The sequence below is a fragment of the Ambystoma mexicanum genome, chromosome 1q, assembly GCF_040938575.1.
Source record: "Ambystoma mexicanum isolate Mex_15411 chromosome 1q, UKY_AmexF1_1, whole genome shotgun sequence".
NCBI lineage: Eukaryota > Metazoa > Chordata > Amphibia > Caudata > Ambystomatidae > Ambystoma > Ambystoma mexicanum.
This window is the reverse complement of record NC_090922.1, coordinates 583,958,500-583,984,203: the sequence shown is the minus strand read 5'-3', so window position 1 is coordinate 583,984,203 and position 25,704 is coordinate 583,958,500. Positions and strand designations below refer to the sequence as shown.

At 48.0% G+C, this 25,704-nt stretch overlaps 1 protein-coding gene across 2 annotated transcripts in view; it reads right to left on the bottom strand.

Moving 5' to 3' along the window:
• Nucleotides 1-25,704, bottom strand: part of LOC138532682 (flavin-containing monooxygenase 5-like) — a 580,037-nt gene that overhangs the window by 355,448 nt on the left and 198,885 nt on the right. For both annotated transcript variants that reach the window (XM_069641084.1, XM_069641085.1), the window contains exon 4: nt 17,941-18,083. In XM_069641084.1, coding sequence (XP_069497185.1) covers nt 17,941-18,083 — 143 coding nt within the window. The remainder of the gene's footprint in view (nt 1-17,940; nt 18,084-25,704) is intronic.

The following is a 25,704-nucleotide window of genomic DNA, read 5'->3' as shown; positions in this document are numbered from 1 at the left end:
ACTTACCGACTCCGTCATGTAGAAAGGGGGAATTACCACCCCATTACAAGTTTGGCGGGGCTGTAATTCCCCCTTCCTCCATGGACCTTCCCCATTCCCATTTTTGCCCCATAGGGCTCCATGGGAATGGGTAAGGCGGTAATTATGGTACAGCAAATTGCGGTACCGTAATTAGCACCAAGGTCCCTTTGCGGGTCCATTCCTTAATGGCTGGTAAAAACCCCACCGTTAAGGTGGGGACCCGCAAAGGGACCTCGTAATCAGGCGCTAAGGGATTACCGGTACCGGTACCCTTACCGGTACCGGTACCCTTACCGGTACCGGTAATCCCTTAGCTCCAGGGTCGTAATGAGGTCCAGTGTGTTTCTCTTAGGAGTGATTTCCTTAGTTCTTAGACTAGATAGGGATTTCCCTGATAGAGTAGGTTTCGCATGGATTTATTTGCATTATTTTCTGTTAATAAAATGTTTAACCTTGACAATCATACAAGCAGTTGTCCGCCTTGCATTGCTGACCCCTTACAGCTGAAAAACAGCGTTTTTATGTTTTCTTAATAACGTTTTCATTTATTAACAAATTGTTCCCAAAAGTTCCAGTTTGGGGATACCCCTAAAAAAGCTTTGGTTTAGAAAACTTCATCCAGATTCATCTAGCAAGTCAAAGGTTATTAGCCTCACTCAGCCTCTGTGCTCTAGAAAGCACCAACACTGATATAAAGGTTTTAGGGAGCAGGGGGCATCCCCTTCTCTGTCGAATATTTTAAAATCTTTCATGGATTTACCCCAAATAGTCAAAAAATATATGTCCATGCTTTGTGCCCAAGTTGTTTCTTATTTGGCCAAAATATGCCCAGCGGATTTCATGCTACAGCTGTTTGAATCTGCACTTTTTCCCTATGGGAAAATGAATGGGCTGAAAACTGTGACACTGTTTTTTGTTTTCTTAATAACTTTTTCATTTTATCACATTTTATTCCCATAATTGGCAGCTAGGGGAGGTCTTTGACAAACTTTGTGTTCCGGAAATTGTATCCAAATCCATCCAGCAAGTCAAAAGCTATTGGCAATAGAATTATGAGAAACAAATTCTGCTTTTTCATTTCTGAAATGCCTCTCAGCCTCTCTGCTACAAAGCACGATGGGAGATTCTGCTATATTTTTGGAAGAAGGGTGCACCCCCTTCTCTGCCAAAATGTTTAGAAACAACCAGATGGAATAACTCCAGGCCCCGCTCGGAAATCAAGTCAACATTTTGTGCCCTAGTTGTTTCACACCTGGTCCAATTCGGTCCAGCAGTTTGGGTTGTGCGCGTTAGCAAATATTTGACTTTTTCTCTTTGCGAAAATGAATGGGGACTAGGCTGAAACAGTGTTTTTCTACTTTCTTAATAATTTTTTTATTGTTATGTAAAATATTTTATTTGGTTTTAGAAACACAAATTAACAATTCAGGAGAAAGCAAATGCATTAGTACATTTGTCAATCACCCAAAAAAAAACAAAAGCAAAAACAGCGAGATCCAGTTCATCAGTTGCAGGATAAGGTGCATGAAATAAGAAATCCTGGGGAGTCAGCTTTGGTACATAATCAGGTACCCCAGTTATGAAAGTGAAAACGATTTCCATTGTTGAGAGATTAAGGGAGGGACAGTAATTGTTAGAATCAATAAACGTTATAAAAGGGTCCCAAATTCAGTTGTCAGAAAGGGTGGTTGTGATTTTTTCCATGGTACAAATATGCCATATCTTGAACCACCACATGTTCTTCAAGGGTGCTTCAGGCTTTTTTCCAATTTTTGCCTATGGTTAATTTGGCTGCTGTCAATATGTGACTTGAGAGTAAGGAGTGAGGGGCCCTGAAGATAAAAATATCCTGTTTGCCTACATCTCCCAATATGACAATTGTAGGACTCAAGGGGCGTTGGATGCCCACAATGTTATGAATCGAATCAATAACCGACGCCCAGAATGGCTTCATTACTGTGCATTGCCACCATATATGGGCCACGGTCCCCCCCACAGCCACGCCAACAAAGAGGGGAGAAGAAAGGGGATATATTATGTAGCTGGTCTGCCGTCGGATATCATCAATATAGGATTTTGTACACATTTTCCAAGGGCGTGGTACATATTGATGTTTTGGTGGTTCTCTTCCAAATGATTTCCCAGAATGGGGGTGAAATCTAATTCCACAGCTTGTCTCCCATCTCCTCATAAAGTGCATTTTCTCATCTATCTTCCCCTCTATCGGAATTGTATATATATTGGAAACTTTGTGGGAGGATAGAGTAAAGGAGACCAGCTTTTCAAAAGATGTCAGGTCTCTACTGCCACCCCTCTTCATTTCAGGATAATACAAGTGCCTTAGCTGCGTGTTTTAGGATCTTTCACATGCCAGCAGCGCACATTTTATTTTACACTGTTTGAATGGGAGAGGTGTTCCGTCTTTGTATAATTGTCACAACTCTATTAAATCTGCTGCTTTCCATTTACCAAAGTTATTAATACTTAACCCTGCTGTAAAGTTTGAGTTATTAAAAACTGGCATCAGAGGGAAGGGATGAGTGGTGAGTTTACGGTGTGCACCGATTTATCCCAGTAAACTCAACTTGTCAGGGTAGAGGGCAGCAACTTGTGTCTCTGAAGTCAGCTGTTAGGCGCAACCATGGGAGGGAGTCTGTGACAACAAATTTGAGCAAACGCGTCACTCGAGTCAAAAGTTATTAGCAATTAATTTTTCGGGTTTCCTATTGGAGTTGATACTCACCTTAACTAATATATATATATTTTGTATGTTCAATGAAAAAACTTTGTTAAAGGGACGTTATGGTTAAGTTGGACTAATAAAAACCTATGAAATTCAAAGAAAAAACTTTGTTTGGTGAGGGTTCGTCCAGGGAGAGCGAAGTTATAAGCCACCCAAAAAGTGCTCTTCCTATGGGATTAGCAATTTAACCATAACTACACAGCCACTAATGTGGCCGTGTAATATATTCATGACACACAGGCACTACATTTAAGAATATAGTTTAACTAATAAAGGTAATCTCGTCTCTGACCCTGTGCCCTGTCCCTACGTCCATCATTTAAGTTGATCCATCCACCGATATATGGAAATATTTTCAGGATGACAAAGTTCCAAAGGTCTGTACCATACAACTAGAACACTTTTTCTGGGCCGCGACCTATTATGTGAAAAGGCAATTGTAGGAGTGCAGGAAAGAAAGACGTTTTACATCTCAATCCATATCCTATTAAACGATTGTGCAATATTTGAGAGACCCTGAAATGTAGAGGGCTGACTCCCAAAAGATATAAAATCAGTCATGATTAACACAGGTATAATGCCCTGCAACATTGTGCATGCAACGTTGTTACACATCCATGGTTGCCAACTTGCCAAATGGATGCAGAAAGCGTTGTTGCAGATTTAAACCATGCACTCTTTTTTTTAATCTTCTGGTGGAGGATTAATCTCTTCTTATTAACATGTTCCTGCTTGTGTCCCTCAACCCCCTAAATATGTATCTCCTCCAACAGGATTCCTTCTGGCAATCAGATTGATTAACAAAACCTCACTAATAAATGAGAGTTTGTCACACAATTCTTGTATCGTCTATCAGATCCCGGGGATGTTAGTGGTGACATTAAGGGCCCGATTCATGGAATAAAATAGTGTGGAAAAACGGGCGCTTGCATGCAAAATGCGCGCAAGCACCCGTTTGTTGATTCATGGAACACATTGCGTGTGGCTTACCTGAGACTTGCATAGAATCCGTGCAGGTCTAACACGTCACTGCGACACCACAAACGCCTTGCGCGAGACGCCCAGCGAAGGCGCATACCGTCTAGAGCAGTCACCTAAAAAGGGGGCGGAACACGTGGAATGGGGAACAACAAGCGTAAATATGGGCATTACGTGAGAAGTACCACAGCAAAACGCCCACACGCGCGCTAACAACACGTATTCATGGAATCGAACAGGGCTCTATGGCGTGCGGAAAAAGACACACCAATCCGGAAACATGTCCGCCATGCGAAAGCTGCCGTAAGCGTCACCGTGCACTAAAAACAATGCATAAAAAGTGTGTGCAAAAGCCAACGCGCGTGTACAGCTACAGTGAATGTACCATTTTTCGAAGCTGTGATTGTGGGACACCGCAGAAGGACGAGGATAGCCACACAAAGCAACACACGGTCACATAAATGCACAATAGACAAAAAACAACAAAACAAAAAAGCCCATGGCGGACAGGGGCAGGGTGGCCAGGTGGCCGGGTTCCCACCCGGGAGGGTGGCGGGGCAGGGTGCACGCCAACAGGAGTTGTGATGAAAAAAAAAAAAACCTCCATGGGTTCATGGGCCGCACGGCTATCATGGATTGGGAGAGCTGTCACTGTTGTCACCTCCCTCTGGTGTAGCATTAGAACGTGGTAGTGTTAAGGGAGGATCACCACGCATAGCCCTGGCCTGGTCCTCCATGGCATCGGCCATGCAGGACTGATATGCTCGCATCTGCAACATGATGGATAGGAGGTCCCCATGCAACACCTCATGGGATGCACAGAGTTCATCTGTGATGGTATGAGTCAACAGTTGCATCTGCTGTTCAGACCGTCTTCTGCTGGCTTCCTCAAGTGCAGTCAGTGTAATTCTGAGGGACCTATATTCTTCCCTCAGGGCGTTCCTGCGTGCACAACCCTCTGCAACCAGGGATGCATGCAGAGCCCTGTGTTCCGTCCGTAGGCTCCTGTTGGTGGCCTCCATGTGCAGCCTGTGTGAGTGGCATGTGGACCGTATTGCTTGCAGGTGGAGCCCTACCTGTCTTTCTGGGGCATCATGGAATTGGCCACCCTTTCGATGTTCTGAGCCAACATCTCATAGGAAAGCCCCTATCGCCGTGCAACACCATAGATGGATTGCTCCCACACAGTATTGCCAGCTGACACATGGCCACCGCGTTGGCAGACCCCACACCTGGCAGGCCCAAGGGAACCTGGCCTTTGATGTGATGGGCCTGTCTGTGGCTGCAGGACTGCATCCCTCCCTTGATCAGCTATCCCAGGACCAGAAGCCAATACTGTGGAGCGTGACCCTGCCTCTGTAACCACCACAGACTGACCTACCAACACTGACTGGTCCTGTGAGGGGTCTTCACCCCCTGCAGAAGTTTGGGACCAAACAGCACACACAGTTGATCCGCTCACCTGCGACAGTGTCGATGAAGCCATGTCTGGTTCACCACCAGATCCAAAGGAATCATCAGAGGTGGAGTCCGACTGAGTCCATGCCAGGATGGACTGTAGCACCAGTGGATCTTCATGGGCTACCACACCACGTCTTCCACTGGTGGTTGGTAGCCTCTCAGTATCCTGTACTACCTCCCCCTCATCCTCTGCATCAAGTGCCTCATCACCTGCACATGGACAGAAAAGGAAATGAAGACCCATGTCAATTGCATAGCCCACACACACAGCTACCACAACGTTCACATGCAACACATTTACCTGCCATGTCACTCATGTCACAAAAACCACACACATACTCAGTGTAAATGCAAGGGAAGGGAACTATGAATGCAGCCATGGATGTCTGATGAAGGGCTCAGCAACATATGTAGTGCATGGTGCATGGTGCCTGCTTCACACACAAGCACCTGACATGCAATACACAGAAGCTGCATAGCCATGCAAGAACTGCCAAACAGCATGAGATGGAACCTGATGAGTACAGTGCCAGAGCCATGTATAATAGTTGTGAGCTCACATTACATTGTACTCACAAAACCAAAATAAGCAAGTGTCACAATGCGCAACAATGCTAGGGTGTCAGAATCGAGCGAAGACAAGCACACTGATACCATGATGCGATGTCACATTGACGTCACGTCAGTTAGTAGGCATGTTGAAGGGCATACCTGGGTTTTGAAGTGCAAAGGGGCATGGTAGAACATGTGAATGGCCTCAATCTCAAACATAAATACTTCACCAGTAATGCAAATGTTGTGGCCTGTTGGCAGTGGAAGGGCAAATGCACACATCAGGTTCAAAGTGGCGGTAGTGGGTTTTAGGGATACAGTAAACACACATCAGGTGCGGGGGATGGCCGGGATGCAGTGCATGGGTGAAAATGTAGGCTCAGACGACCGTGACGGAAATCAGATTGTTGCCGGGTCACTAGTGCATCATCTCAGTCATCATGGACTCCAGCAGGGGAGAGGAGGAGAGTAAGTACAACACATGAGGTAGCATCAGATGTGCCTACATACCTAGAGAAGGTTCACCTCCAGTTCTACTGGGCCTGAGGAGCTGTACCAGAGTGCGGACCCAGCCCAAGATAGACATCAACCACCAATTAATTGCAATGAGGAGATACTGACCATGAGTGATTGTGAAATGGATGAGTGAAGACCATGACAGGTAAGCAAATCTTTAAGATGGAGTTGAAGTGATATCGTCCCCAGGACACCTAAGGACTTGTGGACAATGCACAGGGTTCAGGAAAGAACAGCCTTAGCCACTTGGATATAGTGCCATCATCATAGTCCGAGGGAGACATAATCCCTGGCCCCAACCCAAAAGGACACTTCCCACAGTCCTGGTCTGGATGAGTAGCAGAGGCAAGAGAGTTCAATCACCAAAATCCAGTAAAAGTCAGTTGCAGTAGCCTGCCATAGGTAAAACCAGTCCTCTGTAGACAGTGAGCTACAGGGGTAATGAGAGGAAAGGAAGAATACCTCTGAGGAGGTGCATCTGGCAGAGTGACCTCTCAGAGACGTCACAGATGTGAGTACAGAAGGAGAGTGTGGAGTGGAAGCTCAACACAGGCTACTCGCCATCACAGGTTGGAGCACAAAGAGTAACATGGAAGGAATGATAATGTGTGGTGAGGACGAGTGTCACGGTGTGCAGCACATCTTATGCATGCAGTCTATGGGACAACGAGCATGTGCCAGTCCACCATGACATGCACACCCATGTCAGTCATGTAAATACACCCAGAACTGCTGGACAATCACAACAATCCATCCAATCAACATACACATCACCACTCACCAGACATGTCCTCATAATTTGGTAGGTCTTCCTCGCCTTGATCTGCTCCACATCAATCATACCACTGACTTGTTCTTCATGTTGCGTGAGCTCTTCGTCCTCTTGTGCTGGCCCGCCTCCTGTCACCAGAGTAGAGGTGTAGACGCTACCCAGCTTCACTTTGGCTCAGTGTCAGAGGTCATTCCAACGCTTCAATGCCTCCAAAGCTGTGCACCTCTCATTGCCCAAGGCATTGATTAGATCAGTGATGCGCTGCCAGTGGGCCATACGCTGAACATGCGTATGTGTGCTCCCTGCCCGCACCAGAATGTCACGTTTGTGTTCCCGCACGTAGTCCATGAGGATCTTGAACTCCATATCACTGACGTTCCTCTTCCTCGGCATGTGGGTCTCTTGTGCCGTGCCTTGGGTTGGAGCCTGTCCCACTGCTGCACGCTTGCCCTTCTTGCGAGACAGTGCAGACCCTGAGTGGCTGGGACCACTTGGGTCAGTAGGGGCTGGAGCACTGGTGGATTGGGCCATGGCATCACCCACCGATGTCTGGACAGGAGGTTGCCTTGCAGGTATCCGTACCTGTGTGCAGGTGGCTGGCACTTCCACAACACGTCCCTTCCTCTTCGAGACAGAGACAAAGACTACTGCACCTGGGTCTCTGTGGACCTGTGCCTGGACCACACCAGGGCTGGCTGTCTGACCCTGAGCCTAGGCGGCCGGTGCTACAGCTGCCCCTGCAGCTTCCTGACCCTGGCTGGAAGGGACAGCAGATGAAACTGCTGCTCTGGGACCCCTGGTGCTAGTGGCTGCCACTTTCTCAACATGTCCCTTCCCCTTCGAGACAGGTACTACTTCACCTGGGTCCCTGTGGACCTGTGCCTGGACCACAACAGAGCTGGTTGTGTCAGTCTGGGCGCGGGTGCTACAGCTGCCTCTGCAGCTTCCTGACCCTGGCTGGTAGGGACAGCAGATGACACAGCTGCCCCGGGACCCTGGGTGCTGGGGACGTCACCATCAGCTGCCTCTCCCTGACCCTGTTGGGTGGGGGGCACAGCTCTCCCTGCATGTCCCTGGCCATGTCCACCCTGGCCACCCTTCCCACGCCTTGCCCTCCCACTCATGGGACTGATGGAATTGTGCAATGGGAGGTGCAGCTATCAATTGTCCTGGGCAATTTCAGTGTGCATGATGTCAAACATACCAGCGTGCTCACGCAAGGCTCAATGTAACCCCTGGGGAAAAATAAACGGGCCGCATAACACACAGGCACCCCAAAAAAGAAAATTAAGTGTACGCGACCCCTCGTCAACCCACGTATAAAGTAAAAACGTAATGCAGCAACACAAATATTGCGTATTCTAAAGACACCTAGGGTAGTATGACCTTGAAAATGGGGGTGGGGGTACGCGAGACACCGTATGCAATATGCATACGCGACTCACCGCCAGCCTCAAAAACAAAAATCAAAATGCATGCGCGTGTGCATGGAGGCAAATCCCCCACCAAAAGAAAATGCTTGCACTCTCGCTGTAGGGTAGAGATCACGTGGAAATGCTAGAATCGCAAAATTCCACATGTCCGTCCGCTATCGCTAGCACACGCGTGTGATGGTCCCCTACGTGCTGATTTGATTGCATGCTAATGCCTAATGTCCCGCGCGTGTCACGTAACTTACAAGCATAGGCCCTTTCCTCTAAATCCACGCTGATATGCTGGTTCCGCACGTGCTGAGTCACTCTGTTTCCAGCTGGCCACGCGAGTAACACAGAACACCCACGCTCCTGCCTACCAGCCAATTTACCTGCCTCCAAGTTCCCCGAGCTGCCTCCTACGAGCCAACTGCTGCTGCCTGTCCACTCTGTGTGCCTGCTGCCCACGTTCCCTGCATTTTGGTGCCTGCTGTACAGCCATTGCCAGTGCTCCTGTCATTGGACCTGTGACCACATCTGCTGATCCAGAAGACTCTTGACGTGCCATACGACCGCTAGACAGCCCAGCCCCAGGACCACCTTGCCCACCCACATCTGCCTCGGGGGTTGCCATGTCTGACCCAACATCATCAGAGGCAAGTGGCAACCCTCCGGCAGCGAGGCAGAGGGCTGTCAGCTTCTCAGCCAGGGAATTGACATCCTGGTGGAGCAAGTCCTGGGGCATTATGATGCCCTCTTCCACAGACCATCGCAAGTTGGCAAGGAAGGACGGAGGAAGATCTGGGCGGACATCGTGGGTGCCATCAACGTGGAGGGGGTGGCACCCCACAACTACATCCATGTCCACAAGCGCTGGGAGGACTTCTAGGCCAGGACCCACAACAAGGCCCAGCGCTTCCTCAAGGCTGGTGAGAACCAAGGGAGGCGCCAGGGCCGGCTGGCCAGCGACAACTATTGGGTCCTGGAGTGGTTCTACCCAGCGCTGTACGCCCAAGGCATGGATTTGGAACTCCACCTAAAGTCGACTGGTAAGTGCCCATGTGTTCTTGTCCACCATGGTGCATGTGCATGTTGATGTACGGTTGGAGGGTGCACCTTGGCCTTATGTCTGGCATGCCTCTAGTACAGATGTCTGTGTACATGTCCCAGACAGTGCTGCATGTGAGCCCATTCAAACATGTGTGACTGCAATGGTGTTTGGGTTGCAATGCGTGATGCATGCAAGCATGTAATGACCTCCACATGTTTGCATACATGTGTCTGTATGGGGGCATGTGAGAGGTGTGACACGTATGCTTTCGGCAACATCATGGACATGCATGGTATACATGTGCATGTGTCTGAGAAGTGTGTTTGTGACTGGCCAACACTCATGGATGTATGACATATGAGCATTTCAATGTGTGATTGATTCATGCTGCCAAGTTGTCCTCAAGTGCACTCTGGCGTGATAGCTCCATGGCCTGATGCCTGACTGTCAGGTGATGTGTCTGAATGAGATGTGTTTGTCCCATGATGCATGTGAGGTGGATGCACAATTTTGATGTGCTGACAGTGCCTTGTACATGGATGTGAATGTCTGTTGCGCATGACATACATGATTGTGCATGTGTGTGAATAGCACTTCCCGGTGTGTAGTGGACGGTGATGATGGTTGTGACCTTTGACAGTGCCACTGATGTACATTTGCATTGTACCAAACACACAAATGTTCAGTCCCCTGATGTTTGTGTTCTTTGTTTCCCTATCCACAGTGACAATGGAAGAAGAGGACAAAGAAGGCGCTCTGGAGCAAGGCAGCAGGGATGCCTCCACCAGGCACAGACGCAAGGCCCAATCATCCTCCCAGGTAATGTCATCTTCCGGGAGCTAGGAGGCTGGTGCTGCATGAGAGTCAACAGCCACAGCTGCTGAGGGTAGGACCAAGAGGGCAAAGGTGGTGGAGGACTCCTTGGCAGTTGTAGGGACAGGTGAGCCCTCACAGTGGCAAGACACTGCAGAAGACGGTAGGGAGGCATCCAGGTTGGTGTTGGAGGAGGTGGAGGAGGAGGCCACATCAGCCCAGTCCATGGGGCCCGGCTGGGGTGATGACATAGGTGTGACTGGTACAGTCCATACACAGGGGCTGGGGGCAGTGCTGGTCCCCGTGGAGGTGCCTGTTTTTATTCTTGCACCTGGGACTGAGACTGCATCAGTATGCACCTGCGGGAATGCCTCAGGCCGGACCCACCCGCAGGTGGCGGATGTTTCAACGCAAACAGAAACACCAATACCTGCGGATGTCACCATTCGGGGCAGGGTGGAACTTGTTCTAGCCGGTGTCATGAGGCGTACAGGCAGCATTCCTGAGGAGGTGCAGGCTTCCAATCGCGGGCTTGCACGTCATCACGATGAGGTCTGTCGTCTCTTGAACTGGCTAGCACATTTACTGGTCTCGCAATGGGTCCGTGGGATGGCCAATTATGTGACGTCCTCCACGTCTTCCTCCTCTGTGTGCCAGTCATCCTCCCTGCGGCCTTCTGGCCCAGATACCACCAGGGCCCCCTGTGTACCTGTCCCAATCCCTGACAGCCAGTCTGGCAGAGATCCCATCCCTGCCAGAATCGGGAGTCAAAGTTGAATACGCAGATGTGGTCACCATGGCGATCCAGCCAGCGACAGGAGCTGTGGCAATGGAGGAAGAGCAGGCACCAAGGAGCAGGGCACGTGCACGACGGCCCAAGGGGTTGTCATCATCCCGAAGGCTCTCCTTGAGGCAAAGGCACAGGGCAATTTGGCAGCAACAGGCTTGGAGTAGGAGGCTACAGGACTCGGGCTTTCAACAGCAGAGGGGCAGGTATCGGCCATCAGGCAGGAGGCAAACGTGGACCTTACAACAAGGATATCTTCCGTATTGGAGCATTTGGACCAGCAGATTGGGGAAGAGCGGCAGCGGGCACGGGAGGCAAGACTCATCATGGCCAGGGCGGAGATTTCACTGCGTCGGGCAGAGAGGCAGGGGGAGGTCCTCGAGGAGACATGCAGGGAGTTTGAGAGGAGCATGTTGGATTCCCTGCAAGCCCTCGAGGGGGAAGCGGAGGCCTGCCTAGGGGAAGTGGACACAGTTTTCGATGATGCCCTGGCGGAGACTATGAGGGAGCATGGTGAGGAGAAGGACTAGCCCGCTGCCATTGTATATAGTTATTTAGCTGTAAGTTTCATTTATTTTTCCCTTTTTTTTGTTGTTTCTGGACTGTGCTCCACTTCTTGTATATAGTTTGTTTTTGTGAAGACATTTTGTGGAGTGTTCTTAAATGGGGTTTTCTATGCATTTGGGACAATGGACCTATACTACTTGTACATAGTTGGATTTGTTTCTTGTTCCATTTGTGTTACCCATGACGTAATGGATTTCTTTTTATTTGTGATTTTCGTTTGGATATACATTTAGGACATGGACCTTATTTTGGATTTTACCTTTTTTTATGCGGACACAGGATTTTTCATGCTTTACTTATTTACTTAATGCACAGGAGTATGTTTTGAATACTGGTTTCTAATATATTTTCAGAAGTTTTATCCAAGTGGTGTTTGTTTGGCCATTTATTTTCACAATTGAGGGTTCATTACTCTGTTCTGTGTCCATTATAATGACCTATGTTGTTCATGTGTGTGCAGACATACCGGCATGTGTCACATTCATTTGTATGGGGCATGGTCTGGTGTGCATGACCAGTGTATGAGTGTTTGGGTGTCGTTCGAGTGTGCACCGTGTGTTGGGATTTCATTTCACATGTGCAGCATGAATGTGTATTAGGCCTCTGTGTGTTTGTGAGGGTGGTGGGTTGGGTGAGTGATGTGAGTGGGATATGTTTGCTATTTTGGCACCAAATTCGGTTGACGCAGTTATGCTTTTAGCTTCACCAGCATGTGAAATCAGTCGTGTGTTTAGGGGGTTATTGGTTCAGGTGATGTGTGCTCTTTGATGCTCATGCTATGACACATCATTGCAATGTCTGTTTCTGTGAGATATATCTAAGTTGCTTTGTGTTCTGTCACAGTGTGAGTATTAGTACATGTGGATTATTGACATTATTTTGTCACATTGCATGCTGGTCCTCACTTTGACATACACTTTTGTGATGTGAATGTTGCGATATGGTTATAGTATGCAATTGCGTGTGATCAGCTGGGACACAGAAGCTTGTGGGCCACGTGTGTGTTTTTTTTGCTGTTTGCTGTATATTTGCTGAGGAGGAGGTTAAAGGTGGGTTCACTGCACAGCAAGCAGGTTCATGCACACACCATCATTGGAGTGAACCTGTGTCACTATGTCAACATCCATCCCACAGGTGATGGTGGGGTGACCATGAGGCGGGACTTGCCTGCAGGTTGCCGTCACAGGTGATGGCGGGGGTGACCATGAGGCAGGGGCTGCCTGCAGGTTGCCGTCACAGGTGATTGGGGTGACCATGAGGCAGGGCCTGCCTGCAGGTTGCCGTCACAGGTGAAGGGAGGGGGTGTGACGATCAGGCGGGGCCTGCCTGCAGGCTGCTGTCACATGTGATGGGAGGGGGGTACATGAGGTGGGGCCTGCCAGCAGGTTGCTGTCACAGGTGATGGGGGCCATGTGGTGTAGGCTGCCAGCGGGTTGATGTCACAGGTGATGGGGGTCTCATGTGGTGTGGGCTGCCTGCGGGGTGTGCTCACGGCTAATGGGGGCTGGGGGTATCCCATGTGGTGTGGGCTGCATGCAGGGTGTGGTCATGGGTCATGGGGGGATCCCATGTGGTGTGGGCTGCCTGTGGGGTGTGGTCACTGGTCATGGGGGGTCCCATGTGGTGTGGGCTGCCTGTGGGGGTGGTCACGGGTGATGGGGTCTCATGTGGTGTGGGCTGCCTGCAGGGTGTGGTCATGGCTGATGGGTGCTGGGGGGTGTCCCATGTGGTGTGGGTTGCCTGCGGGGTGTGGTCATGGGTGATGTGGGCTGGGGTGGGGTCCCATGTGGTGTGGGCTGCCTGCGGGGTGTGGTCACAGCTGATGGCTGTTGGGAGGTGTCCCATGTGGTGTGGGCTGCCTGCGGGGTGTGGTCACAGGTGATGGGGGTCCCATGTGGTGTGAGCTGCCTGCAGGGTGTGGTCACGGCTGATGGGAGGGTCCCATGTGGTGTGGGCTGCCTGCTGGGTGTGGTCACGGGTGATGGGGGTCTCATGTGGTGTGGGCTGCCTGCAGGGTGTGGTCATGGCTGATGGGTGCTGGGGGGTGTCCCATGTGGTGTGGGTTGCCTGCGGGGTGTGGTCATGGGTGATGTGGGCTGGGGTGGGGTCCCATGTGGTGTGGGCTGCCTGCGGGGTGTGGTCACAGCTGATGGCTGTTGGGAGGTGTCCCATGTGGTGTGGGCTGCCTGCGGGGTGTGGTCACAGGTGATGGGGGTCCCATGTGGTGTGAGCTGCCTGCAGGGTGTGGTCACGGCTGATGGGAGGGTCCCATGTGGTGTGGGCTGCCTGCTGGGTGTGGTCACGGGTGATGGGGTCTCATGTGTTGTGGGCTGCCTGCGGGGTGTGGTCACGGCTGATGGGGTGTCTCATGTCCTGTGGGCTGCCTGCAGGATGTGGTCATGGGTGATGGGGGGGTCCCATGTGGTGTGGGCTGCCTGCAGGGTGTGGTCATGGCTGATAGGGGCTGGGGTGGGGTCCCATGTGGTGTGGGATCCCATGTGGTGTGGGATGCATGCGGGGTGTGGTCATGTGTGATGGGGCAGCAGTGCGGCTGTCCTGTGAGGAGGGGTCAGCTTCGAGTGGATTTGTGCGTGTCTCGCACTGCACGCGGAGGACTTTCCACACGATTTTGCTGGGGTGCGGATGGAGTAATCACGTGAGAAGTCACCGGACGCACCCCAGCCAAATCGCATGGAAACTCGGTGCGTACCCCGGACGCACCCCAGCCAAAACATGTTCAGACTCGGCATGTACCCCCAACGCAGCACATCCAAATTGCATGCAAACTCAGCACATACCACGGATGCACCCCAGTCAAATCGCGTGGAAACTCGGTGTATGCCCTGGATGCACCCCAGCCAAATTGCGTGGATATGCAGCGCGTACCCTGTCCGCACCGAGTTTTCTTGCAATTTGACTGGGGGGCTCTATGCTGGACCAGGGATGATGCGGGGGCTTGCGCCGCATTGGACATTTCGCTGACTTTTTATTGCGTGCGGAGGCCCGTTGGGGGCGTTGCTGGAGCTGCTTGATGTTCCTTGCGCCATGGCTAGTGATGCCTCGGGAAATCCATGAATACGCGTGCCGCACAACTGATTCTTTGCACCACGGCTGGGGCACACGTGGCGCACGCTCCTTCTCAGCGTGTGGCGCTTGCGCCTTTTCTCGGCTGGATTCCATGAATCGGGCCCTAAGAGAGCAGCAACTGCTAGCACAATGGGCCTCATTCCATGCGTGGTGGTCTGGAAATAAGGGTGCCTGTCGCACCATACCGGCTTCCTTTCTGGAACGCCACACTCCAATTCTGCCTCCCGGGGCCACTGCACCCGGCAGGTCTGACTTGCCAGCAGCAACGGCCACGGTAGGCAGAGTTGTCATGGGAGCATCGGCACCGTTAGCATCAGTGCTGGTGCTTCTGTGTCCCCATTCCCATGGAGTCCTATGGGAATATGGACTTACACTTTCCGCCACCTGATATCCTGGGCTGCCAGGACTTGAAATGTCCCGGTGTCACTAACATATCAGGTTGGTGGAAACAGTGTTATGAGTTCGGCGGCATCACCGGCGGGTTACCGTCAAACTCGTGATGAGGCTCCATGTCTCCCTGACTGGTGGTCTTAACCTAGCTTACATTTCATAACCTCCCTGCCTTGCTCCCTAGCTCTCAAACCCTGTCCTCGCTAATCCTCCACTCCACTGGAAATTGTAGCAGCCTCTTATGTGATGTCTGACAGGGGCAAAATGCATTGAATATAGAGAGCAAAATTATACAATTATACACAGCATCCTACCTAAAAGGTACAGGACTCCTGAAGCAATAGTTATTTACTGTTGGTATGAGTAATAAAGAATGGAATTGTGGCAAAGCGACCCAGTGAGGACAGCGGCCCAATTTCATTGCAAAAGTTTATCCTACGGTGTTCTGTCAGGCAATGTGGAACAATTAGTCTTTTCTCAAAAAAGAGTGTTAACCCTGAATTTCCTAAAAACATAGTAAACATGAAATGTACATGTTGCTCTGCAAGTCAGCACTACCATAAATTGCATCTTTGTTCAGGTGAAAAAGATAGACCTGTTTTAATTCATTCTCGAACATTCAATCTAAAACATGAACAGTAAATATATGTGAACTGTACAGTTCCAATACAATGTATTAGATTAATTCACTCGCAGAACTTCATTCAAAAAACATACAGGCACACGACCTATAATAGAATGAATATTTGCCATTTTGTATCTTTGGTGGGGCTTTTGACTTTGCTGTAAGAGTACTAAGGAGATGGTTTGTTGGGGTTCACTTGGGGTGCTGGGCCTTATGTGCAATGTATGGCATTGCGGCTCTTAGGTTGGGACACTACGTTAGTAGAAGCACCACATTTTCCAACTCTCTACCCAGCTTTCTCCGCAAAGATTTCAATGTAAGTATAGAAAGAGGACACTTTCTCCAAGGGAGATGAGGATTGCTTGGGTGCTTGATTTAAGGAATTCATCTGTGCTGCTGTTCTTCGTTTTCCAATGCATGAATGAATGATTGCTCTGACAATTTATTTGTTGCCAAACTGATGAAGGAGAACTAGAATTTGGAACAAGGACATTCATGTTATAAATTTAGTTTCCCTACATGGCCCAAATTGTAAGATCCTGGTAAAATCGGCTTGTACAATTTGATTGGTGGGTTTTGGAACCGCCACCAGGGGGTGTAGGGCTCCTGCGCCACAGACCACAACATCCTAATATTTAATATAGCTGTAACAACTACTTCCAAGAAATGCATCAGTCTACGTGAGGTGAATGAATTGTTGTGATTATGTCTGTAAAATGAACTATTGAAGATGTTTGAGGTTCAGTGACAAGAGTGAAGGCCTTGGAGTGGCATTACTGCTCATATGGGCTAATTCAACCTGAAAGTGTACCTGCAATTCTGGGTTGATTAACATTTCAAAATTGTGTATTTGTGCAAAAACATTGAATGTCACGCCAAATAACTTCTCCCAAATTCTAGGGGAACACATAGCTTACAGAGAACTGCTGCAAACAGCAATTAAAGAGTCAAAACTTGCTCAGTACAGTAGGGAGAATCGCTAAAAAGTGAACAAGTTCAAACGTTTTTCACCTCCAATTTAATATGTGTGCTTCTATGACTTTAAGTTGAACAAAGAAGAGGTGGAAAACGGGAGTGTTAACGTGATGAGTGAGGGGGGAGGGAGTGTGCAAGCACTTGGTTGGCCCTAGGGCAGCAGGAAGCCTAAATACATAACTGGCAACAGGGGCAGGACAATCCTAAATACCCTGGTGCAAAAAGGCTAGCCAAAGGCCAGCTATCCAATCCTTAAAAAGAGATGGAGGTGGAGGATCAGATGGCCCACTATACCATACTGAATGATCAGTAGGACTCCCCCACAGCCTTAGCCACCCCCACCGGAATTGATAGGGATAATACAGGGATTTACACTGGCCTAAACCAGTTATGACCAATAGGGAGGCTACCATTGTGGGATCTCAAAGAGCTCAGTTTTTCAGAATAGCCATTATAACATACTTCGGCTCACCCAGACAAATAAAAAGCCCTGAAACACATGCCTGGATTAAAAAAAAAAAAACATTAGTACCCCAATGGCTAACAAAAAGGTGCATTGGGCTACCAGTTTGGCAAAGTGGCTTGCCCCCCTGCTGAATCCAAAAATGTAAACATAGATTCCACCAACCTACTCTGCAAAACCTGTGTAGGGTGATCAAATTATCCAAGGCAAAATTTGGGAGCCTGGTACTGGGCACCTACAGGGTGACCCAATACCATGTATCTTATATAAGGTAAAGGGTGTCTCTATGGCCACCAAAAAGAGATCAAGGAACCAAAAAAGACGAGGGAAAGCAAACAAATTGAGGGGCCCCAAAAAGTGGCCCTGCAACCACCAATATAGGGTATTCTGGCTTAACAAGCACTCTGGACAAGGCTTTTGGAATTGATTCAGGTTGTACTGTTGAAATATACGCATATCACTAGCATGTAGAAACTCTTTAATAACATATCACTACTTGAGGGCAGCGGTTGGGAGACATCAGGAACTGAAAGAAGACCCCACACCCGCACCCCTACCCTAGCTTTGCCACTGCTGCCACTACTCTGTGGAAGAATCGGAGCACTGAATGCAAAAATGTACCTCCATTTTATACAAATCCCTTCTTAGTGGTTGTGTATATAGCCTCTTGGATTGTAAAATAATGCACATTAAGAGATAAACATATAAGTAGTGGTCGGAATCCAACCTGTCTGGCGATGGTGCTGAGCTCCACGGCAATATCCACTCCCGAATTCCCAATCCCAACCACGAGGACCCGCTTTCCTTCGAACCCAGCTGGGTATTTGTATTCCCTGCTGTGATAATACTGACCCTTGAACTTTTCTATGCCTAAGAGGAAAAAACAGCGGTAAAGAGAAAATAGGTAAATCATTCTTTTAAAAAAAAAACGTTTTTCATGAAAGCAGCACAGAGCAAAGCAGGTACATACAGAGAGTGCATAATCGATAAAATGCAAGTCACCCAAGGGCATATTCTATGCTTGACTACAGCATTGTATGCAGACATTAGGAAGTACACCTGGGGCAGCCACAGCCCCTGTTGTCCCAAGCACTACAATATCTGGCATAGAACAAGCACTAAATATGCATACCTGGAGCACCCAACAGTATTACACATACACCGGGATACCCATTCGCATACACCTTTTTTGAAGAGCCTCCTTTTCGCCCAATCCCCATCAAAACGTTCACATCCCACAGCTCTCTCCTCCCACGTGATTGTCATCTGATTCAGGCTCGGAGGAGTTTAGCCGTCAGGCCAAGTACACCATGTAGACTTAGCCCAAATGTTAAGGAGTACCTGCTTTGGGTGTGAAATCCTACAGAAGCTCTCTTCGTCTCACCAAGTCTTGAACCCAGCCCAAATAATCTGCAGTTCCTTGCCTCAATAATCTCACTCCCACATGCCTTTTTGCTAATGCAAGGGCCAAATAACAACCTTCTGGCCGGCGTGCAGGCTTCATCCCAAACGATTGTGCTAATAATAATTTTAGAGAGTTCAATTTGGTCCCCAAAATTAAATTAGTATCTGCCTTAACTTTAATTCCCTGGACAGTTGGACATTCCCAAACCAAATGGAAGAATGCTGGGCTGGTTGACTGACAATATCCCAGAAAAAGGGCAATAATCATTCACAAATCTGACAATCAGATGAATGAAGCAACAAGTCCAACTGTGTAAGGAACGGTATTGCATCTTTTGCAGACAGCAATTACTTTGTGGTCATTTAAGTAATGACTTTGAATGTTCAATTAATTATTTAGGGAATTGTGGGCTAAGGGGTAAAAAGGTGATGGGGAGGGGTTTGGGGTAGGAGCAGTAACAAAGGGGAAGGGGTATGGGGGAACCCCCCACATTGAAAAAAAATATTTGATGAAAGAATTCGAAGTAATTACTGTCGGCAAAAGAGAATGGACCCGTAAGAAACCTGTAACTGATAAGTCTGAAACGACTGTTTTGGGAGATTTCTTTAATAAGCTGACCAGCACCCAACATCCATCACCTCACAACCCAAGTCAGTAGACCATCTATCACAGACTCTCAGTGGATGAACGGCATGCAGCTCCAGCAGAACAAATATTTATTACACTAATCAATTTCCTACAGCTTCCGCTGAGAGTAAATACGATAGGTACAGCAACACGTCATAGTGAACAGGGAAAAGGCACTCAAGTCTTGCCAACCTCTATCAAGGTGGCTGATTGAGCAGTAAAGACTAGACTCTGGAGAATGTGGGGGGTGATGTACTGGCTCAATGCCACACCCTCACACAGCACACTCCAATATTTCAAGTTAGACAATAAAGTATACAATTACAGTCTTTATTAGGCCCACACACTTTGCAATGAAAATAATAAGTATTATCACTAAAACCACACTATGCACTATACACATTCACCATGGGTTTCTCTTGCTAAAGAGCACCAACACTTTACACTTTAGAAAGTTAAGTATAGCACAGAGAAGAAACACAAGTACACTATATGGAGTATGCAGTAAAGCCAGTAGAAACAGGTAAGATACTCAGAACGAGTTAGAATTCAAAGTAAGTTATGAGAGAAACAGTAAAAACACTATGGGGGAGTGGAGAGAACAGCTATGCAAAATCAAGTGCCTTATTATGATTTGAGTCAAGACCACCCCACAGTTCTTTAATTCACTGATCCCACTTACTTCAGTAAAGGTTCCTGTTTCAGGAGGTTCAGGGACCATGGATGCAATTTTGGCATCGGGATTGGGGATAGCTACTCAGCGATTCCCCATTTTGACAAGACTGTTCCTGTGACTGGGCATCTGTATGACCCAGGCATGACCAGATGAAGGTCACGATTCCAATGGCATCAGGAGAACTCCAGGACAAGAAGGCCGGCTACTGCGAAGATCACAGCACTCAGGGGGTAGAAAGCGACCCTCGTGGTGGAGACAACAAAGCTGGTCTCGCAAGGCCCCTCTTCGTTCTGGAGAGCAACAACTGTGGGGAGAGAGGAGGCTGGGGGGTAGTTCTTGTCTCACAAGCAGAGCTTGCAGATTCCCAAGGTGAAACTCAAACAAAGACCTATGCAGGGAAGAGGCCCAGGAAGGATCTGGGAAGGATCTGGAAAGTCAAAAGTGAGGTCCTGGGTCACTTTTTAAGGCTTCAAAGGGCAGAATCTTCGAGCAGGCATCGGGGCTGGTTGTTCCTAACGGTCCAAAGGTTGAAGCACTGATGATGGTCTTCAGGAGATCTGCATAGAGGAGCAGGGCTTCACCAGGACTTTGATATAAGAAATGTTGGTTTGCTGCAACAGACATCCATGTATCTTCAATAGGCTGCACCTCTTCGAAGAGCTCTTGGCTCCAACAATGATCTGATGAATGGTTGCAGGAGTCATCCTTTTACCCTAAAATCAAGCTGGAGTCGCCCGCGCCCACCCATTGTAAGGATCTGTGTCATTCAAACTGCCAGGGGCTTTCAATCATGAACAGCCTCCTGCCTTCACACCTACCCAGCAACACACTGTTTGACTAAAATGTGGACTGGGACCAGACAATCCCAGCTGCCACATTCTGCTGAGAACACATACTGCCTCTTTGACCAGGAAAGCCAAGGCTTTGCCTGGAAAAGGGCTTACCTCATATGGTGTTTTTCTTGACTCGAGAATGCAGGAAAAAGGCCAAAATTTGAAATGGTCAAAGGGCAGGCAAAAAATGTATGGCATGGTCATTTTGGAGAACATGCTAGTCAAAATGGCATTAATAATTAATACTGAAATGTGCATGCGAGAAAAATAAAAACCACAGCAAAAAAGTATCTGCTGACACCAACCCGTCTTGGACACATCATGCAAGTACCTGAAATATTACCAAAAACAAATGAGAAAATGATACAACATACTCCTTCCATATGTCACTGTAAGGTGATGTGTGAGGCTTAAAAACTAAAAGAATTTTGTATGGGGACAGGATCCCCCTGCACTGATAGCCACGCTGATCAGCGCCCACAAAATAGATAAGGTAAGAAAGGTAAGTACAATAAAAAGACTTTACTAACCTTCAAAAAGTCAGGTCTGGTTACAAACAATAGCTACAAGTTGGGAGGTTCCATACATCTCTATGGAGGGAGTGCAGCAAAAACGAAAATATTTCCTAGTATAAAATAACACTGATTCTGTCCAGTTTGTATGAAGAATGGATAACTCATCAAACTGGCCGATCACATCGAGGGCCAAATGGAGATGACGTGCCACATAGGCCAGGCATATCACAATATCAAAGCATAGCAAAATCACTGACAACACCGTGCATCACCAACCATAGCACCATAATATTATAGTGCAACCACACCACCAACTGCACCATGGCCAACACAAACAATCGTGGGGAGAGTGGGTATCCTGTCTTATAATCTGGTATAAGACAAATGAGTGGGACAGAGGTCTCCTAGTTAGGACATGGTAACCACACCTGTAAACAGAAGCAAAACATATTTAGTCATGCGATTAACGAAACCAAGACTGCTGGGAAGCCTCTGCAAGTATTCCCAGGACAGGGAGTGAGAATAATTTTCCACATCCAAAGAAGCCACAGCAGCAGCAGTCTCCACTTTTGGGTCCTGCAAAGAGAGAATTCAAATATGTGTGCCTTTCAAGGATACGTTTTGAGACCATATAGTAGCCTCCATATTGGCTCTTACTGTTTTTGACCAGTCCAAGGCCCAGAGCTCTCCTGCTCACTTTCTGTGGGGTGGTCTAGTCTAAGTGGCAGTCCTACTGTCCAACCAGTATGATCGGGCATCTGGCCCTTGTCCCCAAGCACCCTTTAGTAATTGGTGGGGTGGCCTTTGTAGGATGCCTGTTTGTTCTGGAATTTGGAAGAAGCCGGTCTGCCAACCTGAAAAGCATTTTACCCGCTGATTTTTCCATTTTTAACTTTGACTTGGCCATACTGTTTGAGTGAAGTTTGGGCATATACCCCAGCTTTCTTCTCCTTGAGCTACAGTCTGGACTTTATGACTTCTCCTGTTGCTTACCCCATGAACTGGGTTAAGCCCTCCATACCCGAAACGTTTTCTGGGCCCTTTACTGACTATTTTCTGCTGTTTACTGCCAAGGCCTGCTCATGGTGCTGGAAGCTACAGCTTCTTGGAAGGAGATTCGAACACCAACACCCCACCTGATATGTCCCTTGTATGGCATAAGGTATCTCTAGCTGTTACCACATCCTGGAATCCTTTTTTGCGGGTCTTCCACCCTTTGGTGCCCACCGATCCAGAGGGAGTCGTCTTCAAGGGTTCCCTGAGTCTTCATCTTGCGCCTTGAAGGTCGTTGTCATGGGAAGGCCATTTATTTATTTCCTTAATCGTGGGAGAAGTTGATGGCCAAGAAGCCAAGCACCTGGGCACTGGATCCTGTAAACTGCACCTAGGAAGGAAGCCTGTACTCACCTAGATTGTTTTGCTGTGCTAGAGGTGTTTGATTAAAATTCCACTGTGAGTACTTACTTCTGGTTTCTAGGATGGGTGGTTATTCCTGATACTCGCCTTTGGTGATTCCCTCTGGTTTGGGTTGCACTTTCTTTGGCAGCGGGTCACAACTGTGTTTCCCATTGACTTATATTAGGGCTCTTCCAGCTCTGCTGGATTATCCTATGGAGCTTCTGGTTCTGCAGCCAACCTCTGGATCTCTTTATAGGGGTTTCCTGTGGCCTTTCCTGGGGTTGTTTGCCACAGAATCCGCAACTGTGGGGTAGAACAGACTCAGACTTACCTCAAATAAAGCAAATTGCACATTGACTCTATTACATTGGTTCCTTAAGAACTTTATGCAACCCTTGGAGGTATGGGTGAGAGACAGGGGGGTCCTGTGCCACCTGCAGGTGGGATTCCAACGGGAGTAAGCACGGTGGGCCAGTGTCTAAGGCTACGCCTGCTATGAGACAAGTACATCTCCCTAAGGAAAATGCCCATTTATGCCGTCTTTGTTGAATTAAAGACAGCATTAGATACTGTTCTGAGAACAAGACTATGGGCTAATCTGAAAGAGCTCTGCATTGCAGAGGAATTTTTGAATGCCATTAAGTCACTACACGTGGGCAATGGCGCTAAGATCCACTGGGGGGCGATGGCGCACGGTCTGAAACATTGCAAAAAGAGGGGGTCCGGCCGCTGTTTTGTTTGTAATTAACGGCTTACTGAATGCTGCAAAAGATGCACCCATTCTTGCATGTGACAGGATTTCAATCCTTATGTTTGCTGATGACCCAGTCCTGCTTTCATTGACACCAATGGGACTGCACTGCCAGCTGGACATTTTTGCAGGCTTTTCCCAGAAGAACGGCTTGTCCATTAACGTCCAAAATACCAAGGCAATGGTTTTGAGAGGGAACAGGGCAAATAAACACCCTAGAATTCGTTCCACTCTGGCAGATGGCTTGATTGAATAGTTTGGTGCCTATGACTATCTAGGCACATGAATAAAAGAGGACAGTACCTGGAAGGAGCAATCGAGCAAGGCTGGTTAAACACTTGCAAGGTATAGTGGCGCCCTTGAGAAATTTGCCAGAGAGCATGGGGGTAGGAAGAGAGCATGGGGAGCATGGCGGTGGGTGGGCTGTAAGGGTTACTCTTGAGCTTTATAAAGCCCCGGATAGACAGGCAGCCCTCTATGGTGCAGAGCTTTGGGGTGGGACCAACAATGCACCTTTAAAGGTGATAGAGAATACATTTTTGAAGGACCTCCTGGGTCTACCCAGCCGTGTAGCCCATTGAAGAAGTCTGTAGGGCTTAATGTAGGGACTAGGCGCTGGGCAGGGTCCTAAAGATGCCAGAATGAATAGGTGTTTAGTGGACCGACAGCTAGGATCTCAGTTTTCTCGCTGTTTAGCCTCAACCAATTTTGACAATCTCCGACAGGCAAGATTTTAACTTAGAAGGGGGTTCAGATATCAGAGAATTCAACCTAAAAATGAATTGAGTGTATGTATAAAAATATACACCAGACGTGGCAATGAGTTTAGCCAACGGGTACAAATATGTTTGTTGAATATCGCTCAGAGGGTTACAAAAACTGTTAGAACAGGTCACCAGACATAACATTAAATCGTCGTCATACATTAGCTGTCATAGACCTCAATGGGATAAACCCAGCCTGATCCAGGTGAACAAGCCTGGGCATGTAGGGCAAGCACCTTGGCCAGCATTTTATAATCTGCATGAACACTTGGAGATTGTTATTGACCACCTCCCATCAAATCTGAATGTTCAGAATTCAGTCACCACAAGTATTTATTGCATGCGCTATGAACATTCTAACTTCAAAAACAGACAGCAAAACCACAATACATTTTCCAGGCAAGGTTTCTTTCAACAAAACCCTTTCTTTGTGAGAGGACATTTTTTTGCAGCAACATCCTGATTAACACACCAGAGAGAAAGTTAAAAGATGGGAATATGCTTTCACATTCTAGTAGATAAACCATTTACTTTTACATGACACCTGATGCATGGCAAGCCCACTCCAGTTTAACTACGTTTTCAACTAAAATACTTAACTTATGAAAACAACCTTGTTATTGAAACACTACAAAATAAAACCACATTCAGTTTACTAACTGAGTTTGTCTAGTTAGTTTACTCCCTATTAAAGTTACTTTTTTTACTTGACCACCAAAACATGCATTGATACTACAACTGTGTGCTAATAGCCTTGTATGCCTCGGGAGCAGTCATTATCACTTGGGATAATAACCCTTCCCCAACTTAAAAAGTTTGGCTCTTGGCTTGGCTCGGCCTGGGCTATAACTTAGTGGTGGGTGACTGTCCCACGATAATGACCCCTCCCTAAGTCTATAAGGCTACATTAAAAAGAGAAAACGGCCCTACAAGAGCTTCAGTGCAGCAGATCCTTTTCCAGCTTCAACAAAATGACAATGCAGGACTCTCATGCTCTCGGAAAGGTGACAAGTCTCCAATGAGCCCAGTTGGAAAAGTTGGAAAAGCTTTATAGAATTTGGCACCCAAGCCATCTGGAGCCGTGGCCTTTAGCAACCCAGCAATCTCTACCATATTCTCTGCCAACATTATCAGTGCCTCCCATTCCCTTTCATTTTCATCAGAAAACCTTGTGATATCAATTCAGGACAAAAGGATGCCAATCTTGTTAGACAGGACATGGGCCTCCCAGCATACAGCCAATGGTAAAAGCGCAAGACAACTAATTAACGCGCTAATGGTCTAAGTATCCTTTATCTTTGGAATCCACCAAGGACAATCCTTCCAGCTTCCTTCCTCACCAACTAGGCTAGGATCATCCCTATCCCATCACCCTTTGCGTTTCTCCTGGCTGACACATTCTGAGGCAAAAACTGGATTTACTGTTGGGCTGCTTCTTCAAATGCATCCATACTTCAGGATTTCAACTTCCTCTGATTAGAAAATTCCATGCATGTAGGAACACCACATTATCGATGGGTGA